Source organism: Limulus polyphemus, unplaced genomic scaffold, assembly GCF_000517525.1.
Source record: "Limulus polyphemus unplaced genomic scaffold, Limulus_polyphemus-2.1.2 Scaffold1058, whole genome shotgun sequence".
Classification (NCBI taxonomy): Eukaryota; Metazoa; Arthropoda; class Merostomata; order Xiphosura; family Limulidae; genus Limulus; species Limulus polyphemus.
The window spans coordinates 306,508-324,010 of NW_013666668.1; the positions used below are offsets into that span (position 1 = coordinate 306,508).

The following is a 17,503-nucleotide window of genomic DNA, read 5'->3' on the forward strand; positions in this document are numbered from 1 at the left end:
TATTGAGATTAATTGTAGCGCAAAGTTATATTCGGAAAGAATAAACCAGTTTTATTAAGTATAGACTTGTGTCGTTAAAGTTTCGTTGGAACGAAGTTACGGAAAAATCAATTAACAAACGGAGACGTAACAGTGGTTACGAGGTCAGTCAAATGAACCAACCAATATAAAGTTAGGGTAAAGAAAATAACTAATAAAATGTAGTTTTTCTGGAAAAAAAAACATTTGATATTTATTTAGGAGGTTTTAGGGGTTATGCAAATGATATATGAAAATTTCCAGAAGTATTTTTAATCTTATCATGAAAATTACCTTGCACTCATAAATGGAAACAGTATGTAGTGTAAATCGTAAATAGTTTTTAATGAATATTAACATGCTCTTTTCCATTTGCAGAAGGTAAAGATGTAGTGTACATTGTAAATAAAGTTTTTCATTGACACTGAAGTGCTTTTTTCCATTTTTTTGAGATTATTAACTTCTAGCTATGGGAAAAAAAAAATTGAGAGTCCAGAACCCTTCAATGTGGGACCCTTCAATATGATAGCCATCTTCAGGTACAATAATTTAGGATTAAGTTAATAGTAATTTCTCACATACACAGTTAAAAGAGTATGTTATCAAGCACTTAAATTTTTTTAGAGCAAATAAAGTACAAGTAGCACACTCAAATATAGCTCTAACCAGCATGAACACCTAATGAATATTTTCAGTCATAATTTGGTCACTGTGATTTTGTTCTTATAGGCTACTGTTAAGTGCTTATGGATGCCATCCAAAATACTGCTTCATGTCCCAAACACCAAAAAACACCTTAATAATAGTACCTGTCCAACCAATCCCAATGCAGTCAAAACAGTGTAATAAAAATCACAAATAAAAATACTCTCTTTCATTGTGTAGTTAAACACATACAAATTCAATAGATAATTATCCCATTGTCAAGTATTATTGCATTTTGTCAATTGAAGCTTAAGTAGAGATGTTTTATGGGTTTGACTGCATCTCTTTGGAACCAGTCTGAACTAGATTGCTCTTAGTCTATTTTATTTGCATTTTGTGCTATATAAATGTGTATTTATTATTACAGCTAGCTTCTCTGTTTTTCAGCAATCAAGAGGTTAAACCCGGCTCTAAAATAAAAATAATTACTAAACAAAAATTATTTAGAATCACACAATACTAACATCATTTACAAAATAACATGCAATAACTGCTCAGAATTCTCTTTGCCTGTGTACATTTTAAACTTCCGACAGTATCCACTCACAGCTTCTGCCAAGACCCACAACTTGATACCCCATTTGATAGGTTTCTTTGGTAAATACAGGAGAAAATCAATTCTACATTTTGTCCCTAATATTTGTTCATCTATAATTAGTTCCTTGTTAGGAAAGTAGTGGAAAACAAAAGACTTTAGTAGAAAGTCAATGATAGGCCTAACCTTAAAAAGTTTGTCACAGTTAGAGTCAGTTCCAGGAAGAACATTAGTATTATTATTATTTAAATGTAAGTTAGCATGGATAGCTAAAATCCTGTTGCTAGAGAACCAAGGAGTATGGGAAGAAGGCCATAGAGTATGGGAAGAGGGGGGGGGCAGCTGCCCAGGCAAATGAAACCTGGTTATGTCATAAGGCCTGCACAGCATCTTTAGGTTATATCTTCATTTAATGATAAAAACTTCATTAATGTTTTTACACTTATACTGTGAGGTAAAAACGGCGGCTGCTATGATTTTGTCTGGTTTATGAGCTCGTTGCTGTCCTAATTTAGGATCTTCTTTTTAATAAATTTTTGAAAATGTTAAAAAAGAGAGAGAGAGAAAGGGGGCCTGGCAGGGATGTTTGCCCCGGGGCCCATGCTGGCTCTCGATTTTCCTGATGGGAAGGAAGATAGGTACATCAGTAGTCAGAAAGAGAAGAATAAAGCTTGAGGCCCATAGCTATTATTAATCCAAGATATGCTAAAATATCTTCAAAAATCTATTTTAATTTTTTTCCCTTGGAGGTTTACCTTTCTGCTGTGGCTGTTTACACTATGCATACCAATTTGTTTCACTAACAATATGATTTAAAGTTTGAATAGTGAGCAAAAGTTTAAAGAAATCAATAACTTTATTTGCAGGGATGACCTGTTGGAACACAGGTTTACCTCTGTTGAATGGAAGTACATGGGGAGGTTCCTCTTTGGTGATCTGCACCTAGGCCCAAATGTCACTGTATGTGAGAGGCCTCTCCTGCTAGGAAGGAGCAGTTCTAGTATATATATACATACTGTAGTTCTACCCCTTTCCCTACTCCTCTTAGTCCTGCCTCTTCCTTGTGGTGATGGTGTAGGTTGCTTTGACATACCTGACCTTGGTGATTTCACAACATCCACATCTGATGAAGATCTTTCACCAACTACTTCCTGATCTGTCCATAAGACAGAATCAAAAAGAGCTGGTTCTAGATTTTGTAGCCATCTGGTTTAGTAGAGAGATTCTGTCAGAGGCGCATTTAAACATTTTCAGAAACTTTCTCAACATCAGATTCCTCTGACAGAATGCCTTCTTCATCAGACGAGAATGATACATCTAAAAGAAAATAAGAAATTGGATCTCTTCCTCACTGAGTTTTGTTTTCTCCTTCAGCTCTTTTACTTTATTTTTGAGTGATATGCTAAATTCCATTTCTAGAAGAAAAAAAAAATATTACATATATTCCCTGTTGTGTATTCTCTGATGTGTTTATCTGTTTTACATGTATATATATATATATATATATAATATATATTCTGGAATGCATATCATAGTTTTCAGAAGCAATTCATGATATGCTACAATACAGAAAGAGCTACACTGGATTTAGATCAATAACTATATATTGAACTTATTGAACAGAAATTCTGTATATATATATATATATATATATTACAAATGATTATTACTTATTTTGAGGTATGAGTCAGTAACAACTCCATGAAAGAGGAACTTCTGAACAAAGCAATTTGATGGATAAAAAAAAATACATGTATGTTACAATATAATCTGTGACTCAGTGAGTGTGATGTATTTTGTAGTTTTTCAGAAGCAGTACCTAATATGCTAAAATACAGAAACAGCTACACTGGATTTAGATCAACAACTATATACTGAACTTACTGAACAGAAATTTTGTATATATATATATTATAAATGATGATTACTTATTTAAAAGTAAGTGTCAGTAACTACTTAAGAAGGCGTTGCACAACTTCCAAAGATGGCAGTTTACTACACTTTAGCTGCAAGATGTCAAAATGCTTTTTAAACACTAGACTTAGAAGGCATACAAACTAAATGAGTATGATAGGTAGCACTGGAACCTGAGTTTTTATTGCTTGACAGATAAGTGTGCTGTAAAGGGAAAGAGGATTTTATAAGCTCTTTGTACACCTATACCGTTAAATTCCAAACACCGCAAAAGGATTACCAATATTCAAAGAATTGTGATGTTTATTGTATCAGCATTGAACCATATAATAAATGTTTTGACAGATTCAAAATGCAATGTTATTACTCTGGAGAATTTTTGTTGTAAACACTGTAGGATATATAAGCTGATAAATTCCACATCCTGTTGTCAGCATAAATGTTTTCACTGATCCCAAGTACAATGTGGTTACTCTGGTAAATGTTCCTAGTAAACACTATAAGACATATAATCCTGTACATTAGACATTCAGTTCTTGGAGCAGAGGTCAAGTCAGCTATCTCTCAGCACGTGCTTTGTTGCTTTTGAGAGTATCATATTACGGGGTCACATAAACAGTCTACTGACCCAAGCAGCAATTTATTGCTTTATTTTCAGTGGATTTCTACTTTAGTTATTGAGAGTACAATAAACACAGAAAATATATGTGAAATGTTTAGCACTTGAAATTCACAGAAGTATTTTGAAACTTCATAACCAATAATGAAAAAAATGGGCACAGCTGCTCATTTTATTTCTCATTTTACAACTTTCCATTATACTTTGATGATTTGTCTACAGGTTGAAGAATCAAGTATATCACTGAGGTAAAGGTAATAACAGATAAAATATAAAGTTTTATAAAAAAAAAGTTTTATAGATAGTTAGGAGGTTTTAGAGGTTACAGAGCTGAAATTTGAGATTTTTGAGACAAAGAAAAGTATTTTTAATCTTACTATGAAAATCCCTTTGCACTTGGACTAGTAAAAAAAATAGATTTGATATATTCATGGACAAATCTTCAGTAAAAATCCTTCATTAAAAAATCTGATTTTTTTTTGTACAAAAAACTTGTAATGTTTACCAAAATCCTGCCAAATTTTGTGAATATATACACACTGTATTAAAAGTTATAATATGGAAACTATAACAAGTACAAAGTGGTTATGAAGTCTGTTAGTTTGACCATGCCCATGTGGAGAGAGTTAGAGAACTAAGCAAGTCAGTATAGATTGTGCAGTTAGCTTCCATAAGACTTGGAGCAAGTGATATGACAGTGAACCCATCGGTAGAGAGGATCCTGTAAACAACTGCAGGCTGCAGCAAACCGTGACAGAATCACCAGATGGTTCAAAAGGTATTCATTAAAAAGAAGTCACTACTTCTTGTCAGAAGCATTCAGCTCAAATGGTTCAAAGAAAGATCACAAGTGGGGATAATAACAATTTATGGTGGATTGGGCTGATCATCAGATTCTGCAATATCATCCAATGTCAGACCCATTTCAGACAACTGTCCTGGATATAAAAGGGTGGAATAGCAGATCATTTATTTGCAAAATATATAGTTAACTGAAGTATAAATACAAATTACCAGGTGAAATGTTATTTCAGGAATCGGAGCTCTGCAGCATAGCACAAAGATGAAAATGTCTGAGTTGAAGCAGAGGTTTATGGCCCACTGTGTACAAACTATGGACTAAAGAAGTGCAGAAAGTCTCTATGCAAGATGAACACCATCGAGGTAAAAAATAAAACTGAGGCTAACTGTTTCCTAAGGCAGGTAAACTAACTAGCCTTGTAATGAATCTTGTAAAGAAGAATCTGTTCTTTCAATTGGCTATAAATAATTCAAGAGTTGATGTCAGACAGTTACTGATATAATGACATAGGAGACAATTATAAACAATTCAAGAGTTAATGTCAGAGAATTATTGATATAATGAGATAGAAGAGAGAGAGAGTGCATGTGGGTTAGACATTCTTGTTTATATTTTAGTAAAGCAAGAAGCTTGTAGGTTGCAAGTTTACATTATGGCTGTGCAATATCTTTAGTTATGATATAGAGAAGTGAAGACTGAGAATTTATTTAAATGTCAACATTTTCCTATACCTAGAATATATTTTCGATAATACTTACCTCTCCAAACTTTAGCTATATTCCAATGAAAGTTTCTCTTCTCTGCCTATCTAAGCATTGGTATGAATCTTACCTTGCTTGCTCCAGCATTATACCCCACTATATTGCCCATAGCAAGTTAAATCTTGTGATTTTATCCACCTATGTCAATGTGCCCCTATCCTATATCTGTATATAAGCTCGCATTATTACTTCTTTACTTTTCAAAACAGTCCAAATCAGCAGACCAGAACCCAGCCCTTTCATAGGAAGGAAGGGCAGGAGAGTGTGAGGGAGGTAAGTATAATTGGAAATACATTTTCATTATAGAAAAATGTTAACTCCCGACACACACCTCCACTCAGACTTTAGCTAGAATCCCACTTTAACAAGGCGGAAGGGCCAATGAGAGCAAGATCCACATAGAAAGCATATGTGTAGAAAAGAGGTGTGCAAAAATGAGATGTATAGTAATAGCACACTAGTGGGGTCTGCACTACTTCTGGAACATGTATGCTCCTCACTCAGACAAGTGAAATCTAATTCCTGGGTGGTAAAGGCCAACAAGCCACAGAGGCAAAACCTTAAAATCATTAGAAGAACATGAATTTGTACAGGCCTCAACCAGGCAGATGATGTCCCATGTCATTGGAATTATAAGGCTATGAACCCAAGGCAATAGTGGCTAAGACAGGAGGACCGCTTTGCATTTGGTATTGTTTAGTAAGGTGGTATTATTGGAACTCAACCTGAAAGTTACAGAATGTTGCATGTCAAGGCACTGGAATCATGAATAGAAGACAAGCAACACCAAAGTAGACAAACCCTTGCCTCAACCTGAAGTGCAAAATTCAATAAACAGAACTTGGAATTATGGAACCTGAAAGAACAGAGATTACCTGGCTTGGGATTACAAACAACAATCCTAGCTCCCCAACCTGAGAGGCAAGGCAATAAATACCTCCTACCCCGGATTTATGAGGAGGATGTGAAACAAACTAAGTTCAACCAATGGGACAGGAACTGATGCTCCGCATGCAAAATTATAAGGAATTGAGGGCCCTCTTCTATGATCAACGAAATGATTGGTTGGCAGTTTTTGGCGCAAAGCAGCATGGCTATCTGCACCAAACAAGTGGTAAAAATCTTAAAATGTAAAAATGAATGGAGTTAAATGTAAACAATGTGCAAAAAATCTGATAAAAAGACTGAAATAGAATTAAAAAGGTCAATAGCTCATAAAAATTTAAGCAGTGTCACCATTGCTAATAACACTGTCCAATGTCATGGCTAAACCCTTAGAAAACATGTGTCTAAAGTTGTGCCATTGCACAGAGTTGTAACGACGGCATGACAGTAAAATGTGAACAATTGTGACTTGAGTCTGACAAAGGCTACACATTGATGAATCAGTACCAGATAAAAGAGAACAGTGAGTTAAAAACTGTGACCAATGCATAGCCTTACGGAAGCAAGACGATCAAAGAGCAACAGAAAGTTTGATCTGGAAAAGCTTATTATGATGTTGCTCATCCCAAGTCGACTGCCAAATGGTGCGAAGTCATGCCTTGAATACAGGATCATAGTCCATATATGGGATAGGCACAGCTGTGACAGCACCAGAGCAGATGGACTTAGCTGCAGTGTCAGCAAGCTTGTTCTCATGAATACCAACGTGGCCAAGTATCCAGAAAAACTGGATACTAATGGAAGATGAAGAAAAATGGGCCAGTCATTGTTGAATATCAATGAGAACAGGGTGATTCCAAGGCTAGGACAAGGCTAATAGAGTCAGTGTAAATAGTACAATTGATGTACTGCATAGCTTCTACATGATCTAGGGCAAGAGAAATGGCATACAAGTCCGCAGTGAATATGGAAACTGTAGAGGAGATCCTGTGAGAAACAACAAACCATAGCAGAGCCCACAGAGTCACCTGATTTTGAACCATCCATATAAATGGGAATAGAAGGATAGTTCAAAAGATGTTCGGAAAAGAGAAGACGGTACTTCCAATTGAGGGTATCTGCCTTCAGCAGATGACTGAAGGAAAGGTAACATCTGGGGATGGTAATATGCCATGGTAGAATGGGATGATCATTAGGGACAGCAACGTCATCCAATGCCAGAACCAATTCAGTCAGTTGCATCTGGTTACAAAGGCCAAAGGTAGGAATGGTAGATCATCTATTCTGAAAGAGCACAGCCCACCTAGGAAGAAATACACAACCTTAGGTGGTATGCTGTGGTAAGGATCGAAGCTTAGTAGCATACTGCAGAGAAAGTTGCAAAAGATGGAGGTGAAGAGGGGGGGTCATGGGATTGAGTGTACAAACTCTGGACTGGAGAAGTGCAGAAAGCCCTATGCAGAGCCTAAGCCCCAGATGGTTAATGGGGTCTAGCTTATTCAAGGCTGAAGTCCTGGCAGAATCTTAGTCCAGTTTGGTTCAAAGGAGGGCTCAACAGATCTTCAGCATAGAACAACGATCCACTCCCCAAAAGGTGGAAGAGAGAACAAGGAGGATGTTAAGTGCCCTTCTACACTTGACATCTAGCTGCTTTATGTGAGGAATGAGAGTAAGCTAAGGTCAAAGACAAGCCAGAAGAACTTAGCCTCAGTGATTACTGGAAAAACTACATCACCCAGAGGGAGCTCGGGATTGAGGCGTAGACTCCGTTGGTGACAAAAATGCATGCAAATGGTTTTGGAAAAGAACGGTAAATTCATTTACTGTGGTCTATTTCAATAAGCGACTGTGGGCAGTCTGAAGCTGCCATTCAATAAACTTCATGTTCGATGACCGACATAGCATGTGAAAGTCATTGACATAAAGTCCATTTGCAACAGTAGGAGGAAGTTGTGTAGTGATAGCATTGATCTTGATATTGAAAAGTGTGACAGTAAAGACACAGCCCTGAGGGACACCAAGTTCCTCATTAAAAGTTTTGAATAAAAATGGGTAAATGGCCACACAACCCACATGAGTGGAGGTCCTGCAAAATACCATACCACCATGTAGTGTCGTAAGCCTTCTCAAGATCAAAGAAAACAGAAATGAGATGTTCCCTCTTGAGAAAGGCTTCCCTGATCGAGGTCTTAAGTCGAATCATGTAGTCCACGGTGGAGCAATCTCAGCGGAACCCACATTGGGTGGGCGAGAGGAGGTTGTTTGATTTGAGAAACCAAACAAGATGAGCATTAACCATCCTGTCTAAGACTTTATAGAGACAACTAGTCAAAGCAATTGGACAACAAGTAGAAGGAATCTTGAGATCCTTCCCAGGCTTAGAGAAAGGTAGGACAATAGCCTGGCATCAAGCATCAGGAAACACATTCTTCTGCAAGATTCAGTTAAAGACAACCAGGAGAAGAGCAAAAGAGGCAGGAGAGAGATGGCACAGCACCTCATAGTGAATGTCATCGGGTTCGACCAATGTACTGCCAGACTGATAAAGAGCAAACTTCAATTCTACCAGTGTAAAGGGGCAATTATAATCGTAGAGACTATCAGCTTGAAAAAAAAAAGTGATTGCTCTGCCCAAGTCTTGATGGCCAAGAAGGCAGGGAAAGAGACAGAAGTGCTGGATGCACGAGAAATGCTCTCGCCAAAAATATTGGCAATGCTCTGTACATCTGTAAGATGGAAAGCATACCTTCTATTGACCTGACGAATCTTCTCCCATATGACTTTGGAACTGGTGGTAGCAGAGATGTTAGTTGTAAACTTAATCCAAGATTCCTTTTGGCTTTCACATCTCACCTGCCGAGCATGGGCACAGGCCCACTGGAAAGCAATGCAGTTGGAAAGAGTGGGATATCTGCAAAAGATATCCCAGGCCCGCTTCTAGGCTTTCCACACCTGGTGACAGGCTGGAAACCACCATGGACAAGGATACTTTGGGAAACGTGACAAGGTTTTAGGTATGGAACAAACAGCTGCTTGAATGATGCACTCAGTTACTGCCTCCATGCAGTCATTAATAGATGGAAGATTAATGACAGCAGGATTGAGTTCAGAGAGAGAGAGGCAAAAGAGGGTCAGTCAGCCTGGTCCAACTTCCACAGTGGCGCTGGAGTCGGGTGGCACCAACCACGGCCAAAACAATAGTAAAATTATCACTGCACCATGTGTCACTGTCAACCCTCTAAGAAAAACCAGAGAAAAGTGAAGGGAAACATACAGATAGATCAATAGCAATAAAAGAATGACTAGGTGCATGATAATAGGTAAAAGAACCAGTATTGAAGAGAGAAAGATTGTGATCAGAGAGCATACACTCTACGAAACAATCCCTCCTATCAATATCAGCACCACCCTCCATGCACTCGACCATCACACAACTTGTCATTCTGGTATAAAGAAAACTGCCAAAAGGTATTGGCAGGTTTCAGGAATATTTCCTGCAAGGAAAAACACATGAGCTGATAGGAATAAAGCAAGGCCTTAATGTCATCAAGATTAGTATGAAAACCTCGACAGTTCCACTGTTTCAAAGAGGCCATTTTTACTTATGTGGAGGAGAACTGGGCAGAAAACTTTTCTGTGTATGACCATGCCATTTTTCTTTACTAAAAAGAGGTCTGCCAACCTCCATGGATCCCGTCCTTGGTCGAGTGGGCAAATCTCTGTCCTTAAACTTAGAGTCCAGCGACTAAGGGCACGAACAAATAATCATTCTGCATCTCGGGACCAAAGAAGATGGACCCAAGGAGACACCAGAAGCCAGGGATGAAGGAGGTGGACCCAGGCAATCACTGGAAGGAATGGTGGGGTCAGAGATAGGAGTAGACATGGACTTGTGAACTTGTTTACCCATAGAGGGCAAAAGTCTCTTCACATGATGCAAAAAAGACTGATGGAAGCACAGAAAGTTCTGTAGAATAGAGTGCAGCAGCTTATGTCCTTGATGGAGTTGGGAACAACAACTTTCGATCCTCTGGATAAGAAATGTTGTCAACCATTTTTAAATGCTGTACTTCTTTCTCCTCCATCCATTTAGGGCAAGATCTATAATAAGAGGGGTGAGAACCACTACAATTAACACAGTGAGGGTCCAGTTCACACTTGTAGGCATCATGGTCTTTGCCACCACAAGGAACACACATCACAGAACCATGACAAAATGCCTTTGAATGATCGAACAACCGAAACTGGAAACATCTGAGAGGTTTGGGAATATATGGCCATACCTTACACTTCAGATAACCAGCCTTGACAGCAGCAGGTGGATGTGACAATGTAAATGTCAAAATAATAACACTGGTAGGCAGCATAATTCTTTCTTTAAAAGTGGAGATACATCACACTGCAAGAACTCCTTCATTGGAGAAACTATTAAGGTTATTCCCATCCAAATTATACTTATAATTCAAATCACGATAACCCACATGCATTATCTTGTATTTATTATAATTAAAACCCATCTGCCATTTACTTGCCCAACTCACTAATTGACCTAAATCCTTTTGTAAATCAGCAGCATCCTCTTCAAAGCTAGCAACACCCAATACCTTAATATCATCTGCAAATTTAAGTAATTTATTGACTATCCCTTCATCTATGTCATTGATGTATATCAAAAAGAGCAAAGGTCCTAAAATGAGATCTGAAGAAGTCTCAGTTCCTCCAATGGAAGCCCAGAGAAAGCAATATTCACCAATTGGTGAACCCAACCTATAAAAGTGAGAGGGGATAAGTCACGTGACACCTTAGGATCTCAATGGATAAACAAATGGGGAGCTCTGAAACCCTTCAGTGCACAAAGCATAGCATCGAAGAGCCCGATTATGGCATAAAAGATGGTCCTGATCCGAGCATTCACAGAAATGAGAAATGGAGGGAAGATGAATAAGAGAGAAAGCCTTATCCCCATATGTAGTCGCTGAAGTTTTAGGAAGAAAGGACCTATCGGGACACAACAGATCATTGTTGGAATAATAGAGTCCTGTGAATATGAACCTCAAACACATCCAAATGTCAATATCTGCTAGCCAACAAGAGAAGAAAATAAATCTTAAGTGAAAGGTGATATAGGGAACATGACACCAAATGTTCAAAAGGTAGATGAGTTAAGGCATGAAGAACCACCAAGATACCCCAATTAGAAACCTGTAAAGGATGATGAGGACAAATGAACCTAAAAAGATATCAGAAGCAAGGACAAAGAAGGGGGACTCAAAAACTTTAAGTCTTTCGGAAAAACTAAAGTAGCTGACAAACCTGCCTTATACAGAGAAATGGATTTAAATGTGAAATTGAGAAACATGTGGCACAATGGGACAAGAAAGATTAAAACCATGTCTGAGAGACCACTGACAATAAGTAAATCATTTCTGTTGATAAACATCCAACTAAGAATGCCAAATAGACCATGTTAATAAAAATACCACCCAAGAGGTCAATCCCTGACATCAAAGCCAGGAGTGAAGCTAGACAATGGTGATCACTGAATGAAGAATTTGACCAATACTGATGTAAGAGGGATGGCCAGAGAGGAAGCAGAAGAGGTTGGCACTCCTGAAGATACCGAAGGAGTAGAAACCAAGGTTGCTAATGTAGTGCAACCAGAAGGACTCAACAGGACAAGGAGTGAATTCATGCAAGAACCTTGGATAACAGGCAAATTGGAGGGAACATGTAAAGATGAAGACCTGTCCAATCCTGGCTGAGGGAATCTACATCCAAAGCCAAAAACATTGATCTGAGGCATCCAAGACAAGAGCAGATCCAACAAAAGACTTGTGGATGAAGCATTTATTTTGTGGGAAGAACTCTATTGGGATGAGATAACTGATTGGCCACTAAATTCATAATAGCTGAAACATGACCAGCAAGGAGAACAATCTGAAGATTATGAGCCCAAAAGAGAAAATCCAATGTCTGAAAACAAAGATTTGAAGTAAGTGCCCCTTGCTTGGAAATGTGGAATTGTCTGAGTGAAGCATTACCACTTTCCCTCACAACAATTCAAGAGCCCGAGACATAACTCAATGAACTTGTAGAAGCTCTAAAAAAATTGATGTGGAGAAAAGATTCCTCTTCTATCCAGAGACCTTTGAATTTCATATCCCCTACACAAGCTTCCTATCTCTGGAGAGAAGCATGCATAAAATAATGTATCTCTGGATGTGGGGCAGGAGAGGGACACCTACTCTCATGTTGTTGCTATTCAATCCCCAGCCAATATCGACCATGCTGGAAACCAATAGGGTCACTGGACAATCCAGCCCATCCATGCAAATTTTCCATTGGTACCACAATGACCATTGAAGGGAATGCATGTGGGCCCGACACAAAGGAATGAGTGATTCCAAGGATGCCCACTTCCCCAAAAGAGAGAGAACTACATGTGCCACAAAACGACAACTGTAATGGGAGAAAGTTGAACCTGACTGAGACATGAACTGAAAATACCCTTAAATGTATGAGGTACTGTGTTGCAGTAAGAACAGACTTCTCCATTTTGATGAGAACCCAGTTCTCACAGCTTTGGATTAAAGAGCTCGAGTGTGAAACTCTGCCAAGTGGCAGGAAGGAGTGAGAAAAAGCCAGTCATTCATATAATGGTAACTGTGAATGCCCAAGTAAAGATGACGTGAAAAGGATCTGATTTGACTATCCAGCAAAAGACATGAGACAGATGTGAGGTCAATAGGTAGAGCACAAAATTGAAAAATTCGTCCAATGAGCACAAAATGAGGATAATGACATGAAGATTCTGCGACTGGAATATGAAGATAGGCATCAGCAACATCTAACTTTGTCATCTATAGACCAGGTGAAAAGTGCCACTGGAGGGAAATAAATGACTCCATGGTAAACCGAAGAAGCTGAAGGAAACAAGTGAGACAAGAAAGGTCGATGATAGGTCGCCAACCACCAGTCTTCTTTGGTACTATAAACAAATGTGAATAAAAACCCTCGAGAAAGAAGAGTCTAAGTACTCTATGGCCTCTTTGTGCAGAAGATCCTGGATGGCTTGTACTTGAGGACTGGATATAAGATGATCCTTGGGGAAGGGAAAGACAACTGGTATGACAGACAAAGGATGAGACATGAAATAAAGGACCAATTTTCTTGTAAGGACCTGAATGATCCACTGATCAATAGCAAAAGTCTCTCATACAGACACGAACCATCTGAGTTGATCACCCACAGGACTGAACCCCATAGGGTAGTCATCAATGCCACTGTTGATGCTCCACATGAGTGGAGGATGCCCGCTGATAAGGGTGGAATCTCATTTGTGTTCTGATAAATGGAGCCAATGCAACCCAAACAGAAAGAGCAAGAAACCATCTGATAAAAGACAAGGAAAGGCAACAGGCCAGTGTCAAAAGAAAAGAGTGAAGATGGGCCACATTCACCCAAGATTCCATGAAATCTGGAATACCTGCAAAAATCAAATGTCTGAGAAAAGGAACTTCCTGAAATCTTGAAAGGCTGAAGAAGGAAGTCAAATGCCCTCAGCATGGAATCTCTCTCCAAAAGATCCCAGCAACAAATCAACCAAGAGACCATGGAGAGAGCAGAAGCTGATAACATTATCAAAGTAGAAGTCAATAAATGACTAAGATCATCTGAAAATTGAGATAGGCTTCAGACAACAGAACAAAGAAGATAAAAACATAAACTGCTGTAAGGGGCAGACAAATCCAGGAATACTGTGGAAAATAAAGAAGACAGACAATAAACTCAAACCCAATAATACAGGTTGAAAAAAATCATCCAGAGTGTAGGTATAACTAAAGTTATACAACACATAAGAGAAATCTGCAGCAAGCACATAAAACTGTCATTGTAACATTCTGACATCGAGAAAAGTGATCAGGAAGTAATAACAGGGAGCTTATATAGAAACCCTGGGTAGGGGGGTGCATTAACATAGGTGGGGAAAATCACAAGATTTAACTTACTACTGGCAACATAGTGGGGTATAAAGGCTGGAGCAAGTGAGGTAAGATTCATACCAGTGCTTAGATGGGAAGAGAAGAGAAACTTTTATCGGTATAAAGCTAAAGTGTGAAAGAAGGTAAATTTGTTTTGGAAATTTTCTTTTGAAATTAAAACATTAAAACTTGTATAATATTAACATTTGAGTCATAAATAATCTTTTAATGTCAAGTTTGCTAACATACATTGATAGTAAAGTTGCTTAAATGTTGAATGTAATTCTGTAAAAAGTTGTGACATGTTCATTTTGACCCACTAACATCCAGAAGAAATATCAGTTATTGGTCAAACAGAAGTAAAAATAATTTTGTCACCGCCATCACAGGAATTGGTGCACCTCTTAAGATAGAGCTTGGTATAGGGTGCAAACATCAATGGTGGCAAAAATGCATATAAACAGGTTTAATTAAAGGAAATTTGAAAACATTTGCAATATTCCACTCAAACAAGTGATTGAGGACTGTATGGAGCTGCTACTTATGTTGAACAGCTGAAAGTAAAGATAACATTTTCTTAACTTGAAAATGTATTTATGATATAACCTTAACTCTTCATACAGAATAGCTTCATTCAATATGACATACATTATTAAGTATTCACTAAATCATTCAGCAAATACAAATACTATGTCATTGAATTTGAATAAGTATACTTTAATTTTCCCCACCAAAGTATACGAATACAAGTACAATTATTCCCAAAGTTGTATGAATACAAATACCCGATGTCTGGTTCCTACTAGTAATATCACAAGTCATGTTACATTTAGTATTTTCATGATACAAAGTAAAGGATATTACCTTCAGTAGTTTTAGTAGTCTTGTGGAAATTTGTAGGTAGAAATCGATGGAATACTATTAATCATATTTTCAGCTTGTTATAGGTTTCATACTACACTGCACTGTATATGTGATATATTTTCAGGTACAAATGTTTAGAACTGGAAAAGTAACATGATCATGAATTATTGTACCTGAAAATTACTATGACATTAAACAAAGAGTAGTTTGAAAATGTCTTAACAAAAAACAAAACCAGCTAAAAAATAGGAAAATCAGATTCATGTCAATATAATCAATTAGTTGACTGTCATCAATTAATGACCTCAATGATTAATCAATTAGTATATTCCTCTAATTACACAGCTCTAAATATGAGTGCCCCACTTACTTTATAAATTATTGGAAAATTGCAAGTTCCATAACCAATGAAAGCATACAAAATTTCATTCTAATAAATATACATTAAAAATGTTAACATGTTCCTCCTGTTGTTGGAAATATATATATATATATATAACCTTTAAATAATTTCAAAGGTAGAGTTTGGCTATTAATGAAACTGCTGTCAACCTAGTTACAGTGATGCTGTTCTGGGTTTTATCTTATCTTTATAGTATACCTGACTTGAGAGAAAAGACCGAGCACATTTCTGAACACTTGAATGATTTACTCCGTAGTTCATAACCAGATGCCTTAAGAAATCAGCTTTCTCCTGAGATTTCAGTTGCAAATAAATGCTGCACAAAAGTTTTGTTTTTGACTGGAAAGAAAATAAGATAACATACAGTATGTAACTGTGCATATATATATCAAGAACTTTAATTTTACAGAATACCTATTAATATATATATACTAAAAATATAAATACCTACAATTCTTTGCCTTATTACATCAGCATTAAGACAATTAATGTCCAATGTAATAGATGTAGCCCAGTTCACATAAAGAACGAACTAAAAAAAATGACTAACTTTACTATAATTACATACATCTTTATAATGTATGGAGATTGCATGAAATATAAAATAAGAATTATTAATTTACTTCAAACAAAGTTACAAGTTTATCAAATTTCATTTTTACTCTTAAAATTTTAGCAAATTCTCAAAATTTGATGGGAGTATATTGAAGATATTACAAGTAAGAAAATAAATGAAAGTTATAGATAAAATTATCTTCTTCACTTTAATAAACAAATCATTCTTGAAAATGAAATTTAATCTCATTCATAAATTGAAACAAGTACCTCTACAGAAACAGAACTACTACTAGTTGCTGTATCCTTCAGAAGTAGCTTCATCCGTTGTATATTACTGTCACATAACATTACAGTGTCTTCATTGAATTGGCAGTATGGTGAAGGTTGATTAGAGGTAAACAAATTCTGAAGGATTACAAAAACATAAATGTGAGTTATTAAATATTTAATACATTTTTAATTTTTATAAAAATGGTGCAGAATGTAATAAAAACATCAGTTTGTAAATATTTTTTATTTGAACAAAATATTTTGCTAAAATAAAATTTTTATGCTAATTTTACAAATTAAATGTGCCTAAATAAATCAAAATAAAACATGTCAAAAACATTATACGGAATCCTTGGTCTATTTATCTTCACCACATTTAAATAGATAGTCTTATTCATTATTGTGGTGAAAACTAAACAATGACATGTTTCCAACACTAACAAGAAGATTCTTATCAGCCTCAGTCAGTACTGTGTGTATAAAATCCATGTTGTCTGAATCCAGCAACATTTATGAAGCAAAGATAGACAGTTTCTCTTCCAAAAGGTACAGAGCAGTTACTTTTCACATCACAACCTCTACTTAACATAGAGACAACAAAGGACCATTTGGTTCTTCAAGGTTTGGCATGAAATATAAAATAAAAAATATTAAGTTACTTCAAACAAAGTTATAAATTTATCAAATTTCAATTTATAATTTAAAAAAAGTTTTAGCATAAAATTAAACTTTTATCCAACTTCCAATCTTCTGATACCTTTCCACTATTCAAGGACTAGTCAGATGTTCAAAAAGCAAGCATTCTAAAATTAAGTACTGCAAGTGAAATAAAAAGGTTCATTAGGGCCTAAAAGGAGCTCAGAGTAACTAACAATTTTCAGTTGCTAAGACAAGGTCTAATAACTGAATACAGGTGTGAGGAAACTTCTAATACTATGCTGAAATTGGACCACATGCAAACACGACAATGAGAATAAATGGTCCATGTCGTTTGGCACAAGTTTCAAGAATTATAGAACTGGTTACTAAGGGCTTATTATCACCCAAATAAACTTATGATCCAGGACACACTAAAGTTAAACTACAAAAAATGATTAGTTAGTAACCTCATGCAGTTGAATGTTGATATGCTAACACACCCACAGTGACTTTAGTAGATCTAATGTAAGTAGAAACATGTGAAGAGA

General features: G+C 36.7%; 1 protein-coding gene across 6 annotated transcripts in view; it reads right to left on the minus strand.

Moving 5' to 3' along the window:
- LOC106461918 (malonyl-CoA decarboxylase, mitochondrial-like) overlaps positions 1–17,503 on the minus strand; it is a 117,031-nt gene that overhangs the window by 88,090 nt on the left and 11,438 nt on the right. For all 6 annotated transcript variants that reach the window (XR_002611107.1, XM_022389013.1, XM_022389011.1 and 3 more), the window contains exons 2-3: positions 16,314–16,451; positions 15,687–15,827 (exon numbers count right to left, since the gene is read on the minus strand). Coding sequence is in view for 5 of the 6 variants with exons in the window: in XM_022389013.1 (XP_022244721.1) it covers positions 15,687–15,827; positions 16,314–16,451 (279 nt within the window). In the remaining variant the exon portion in view is untranslated. The remainder of the gene's footprint in view (positions 1–15,686; positions 15,828–16,313; positions 16,452–17,503) is intronic.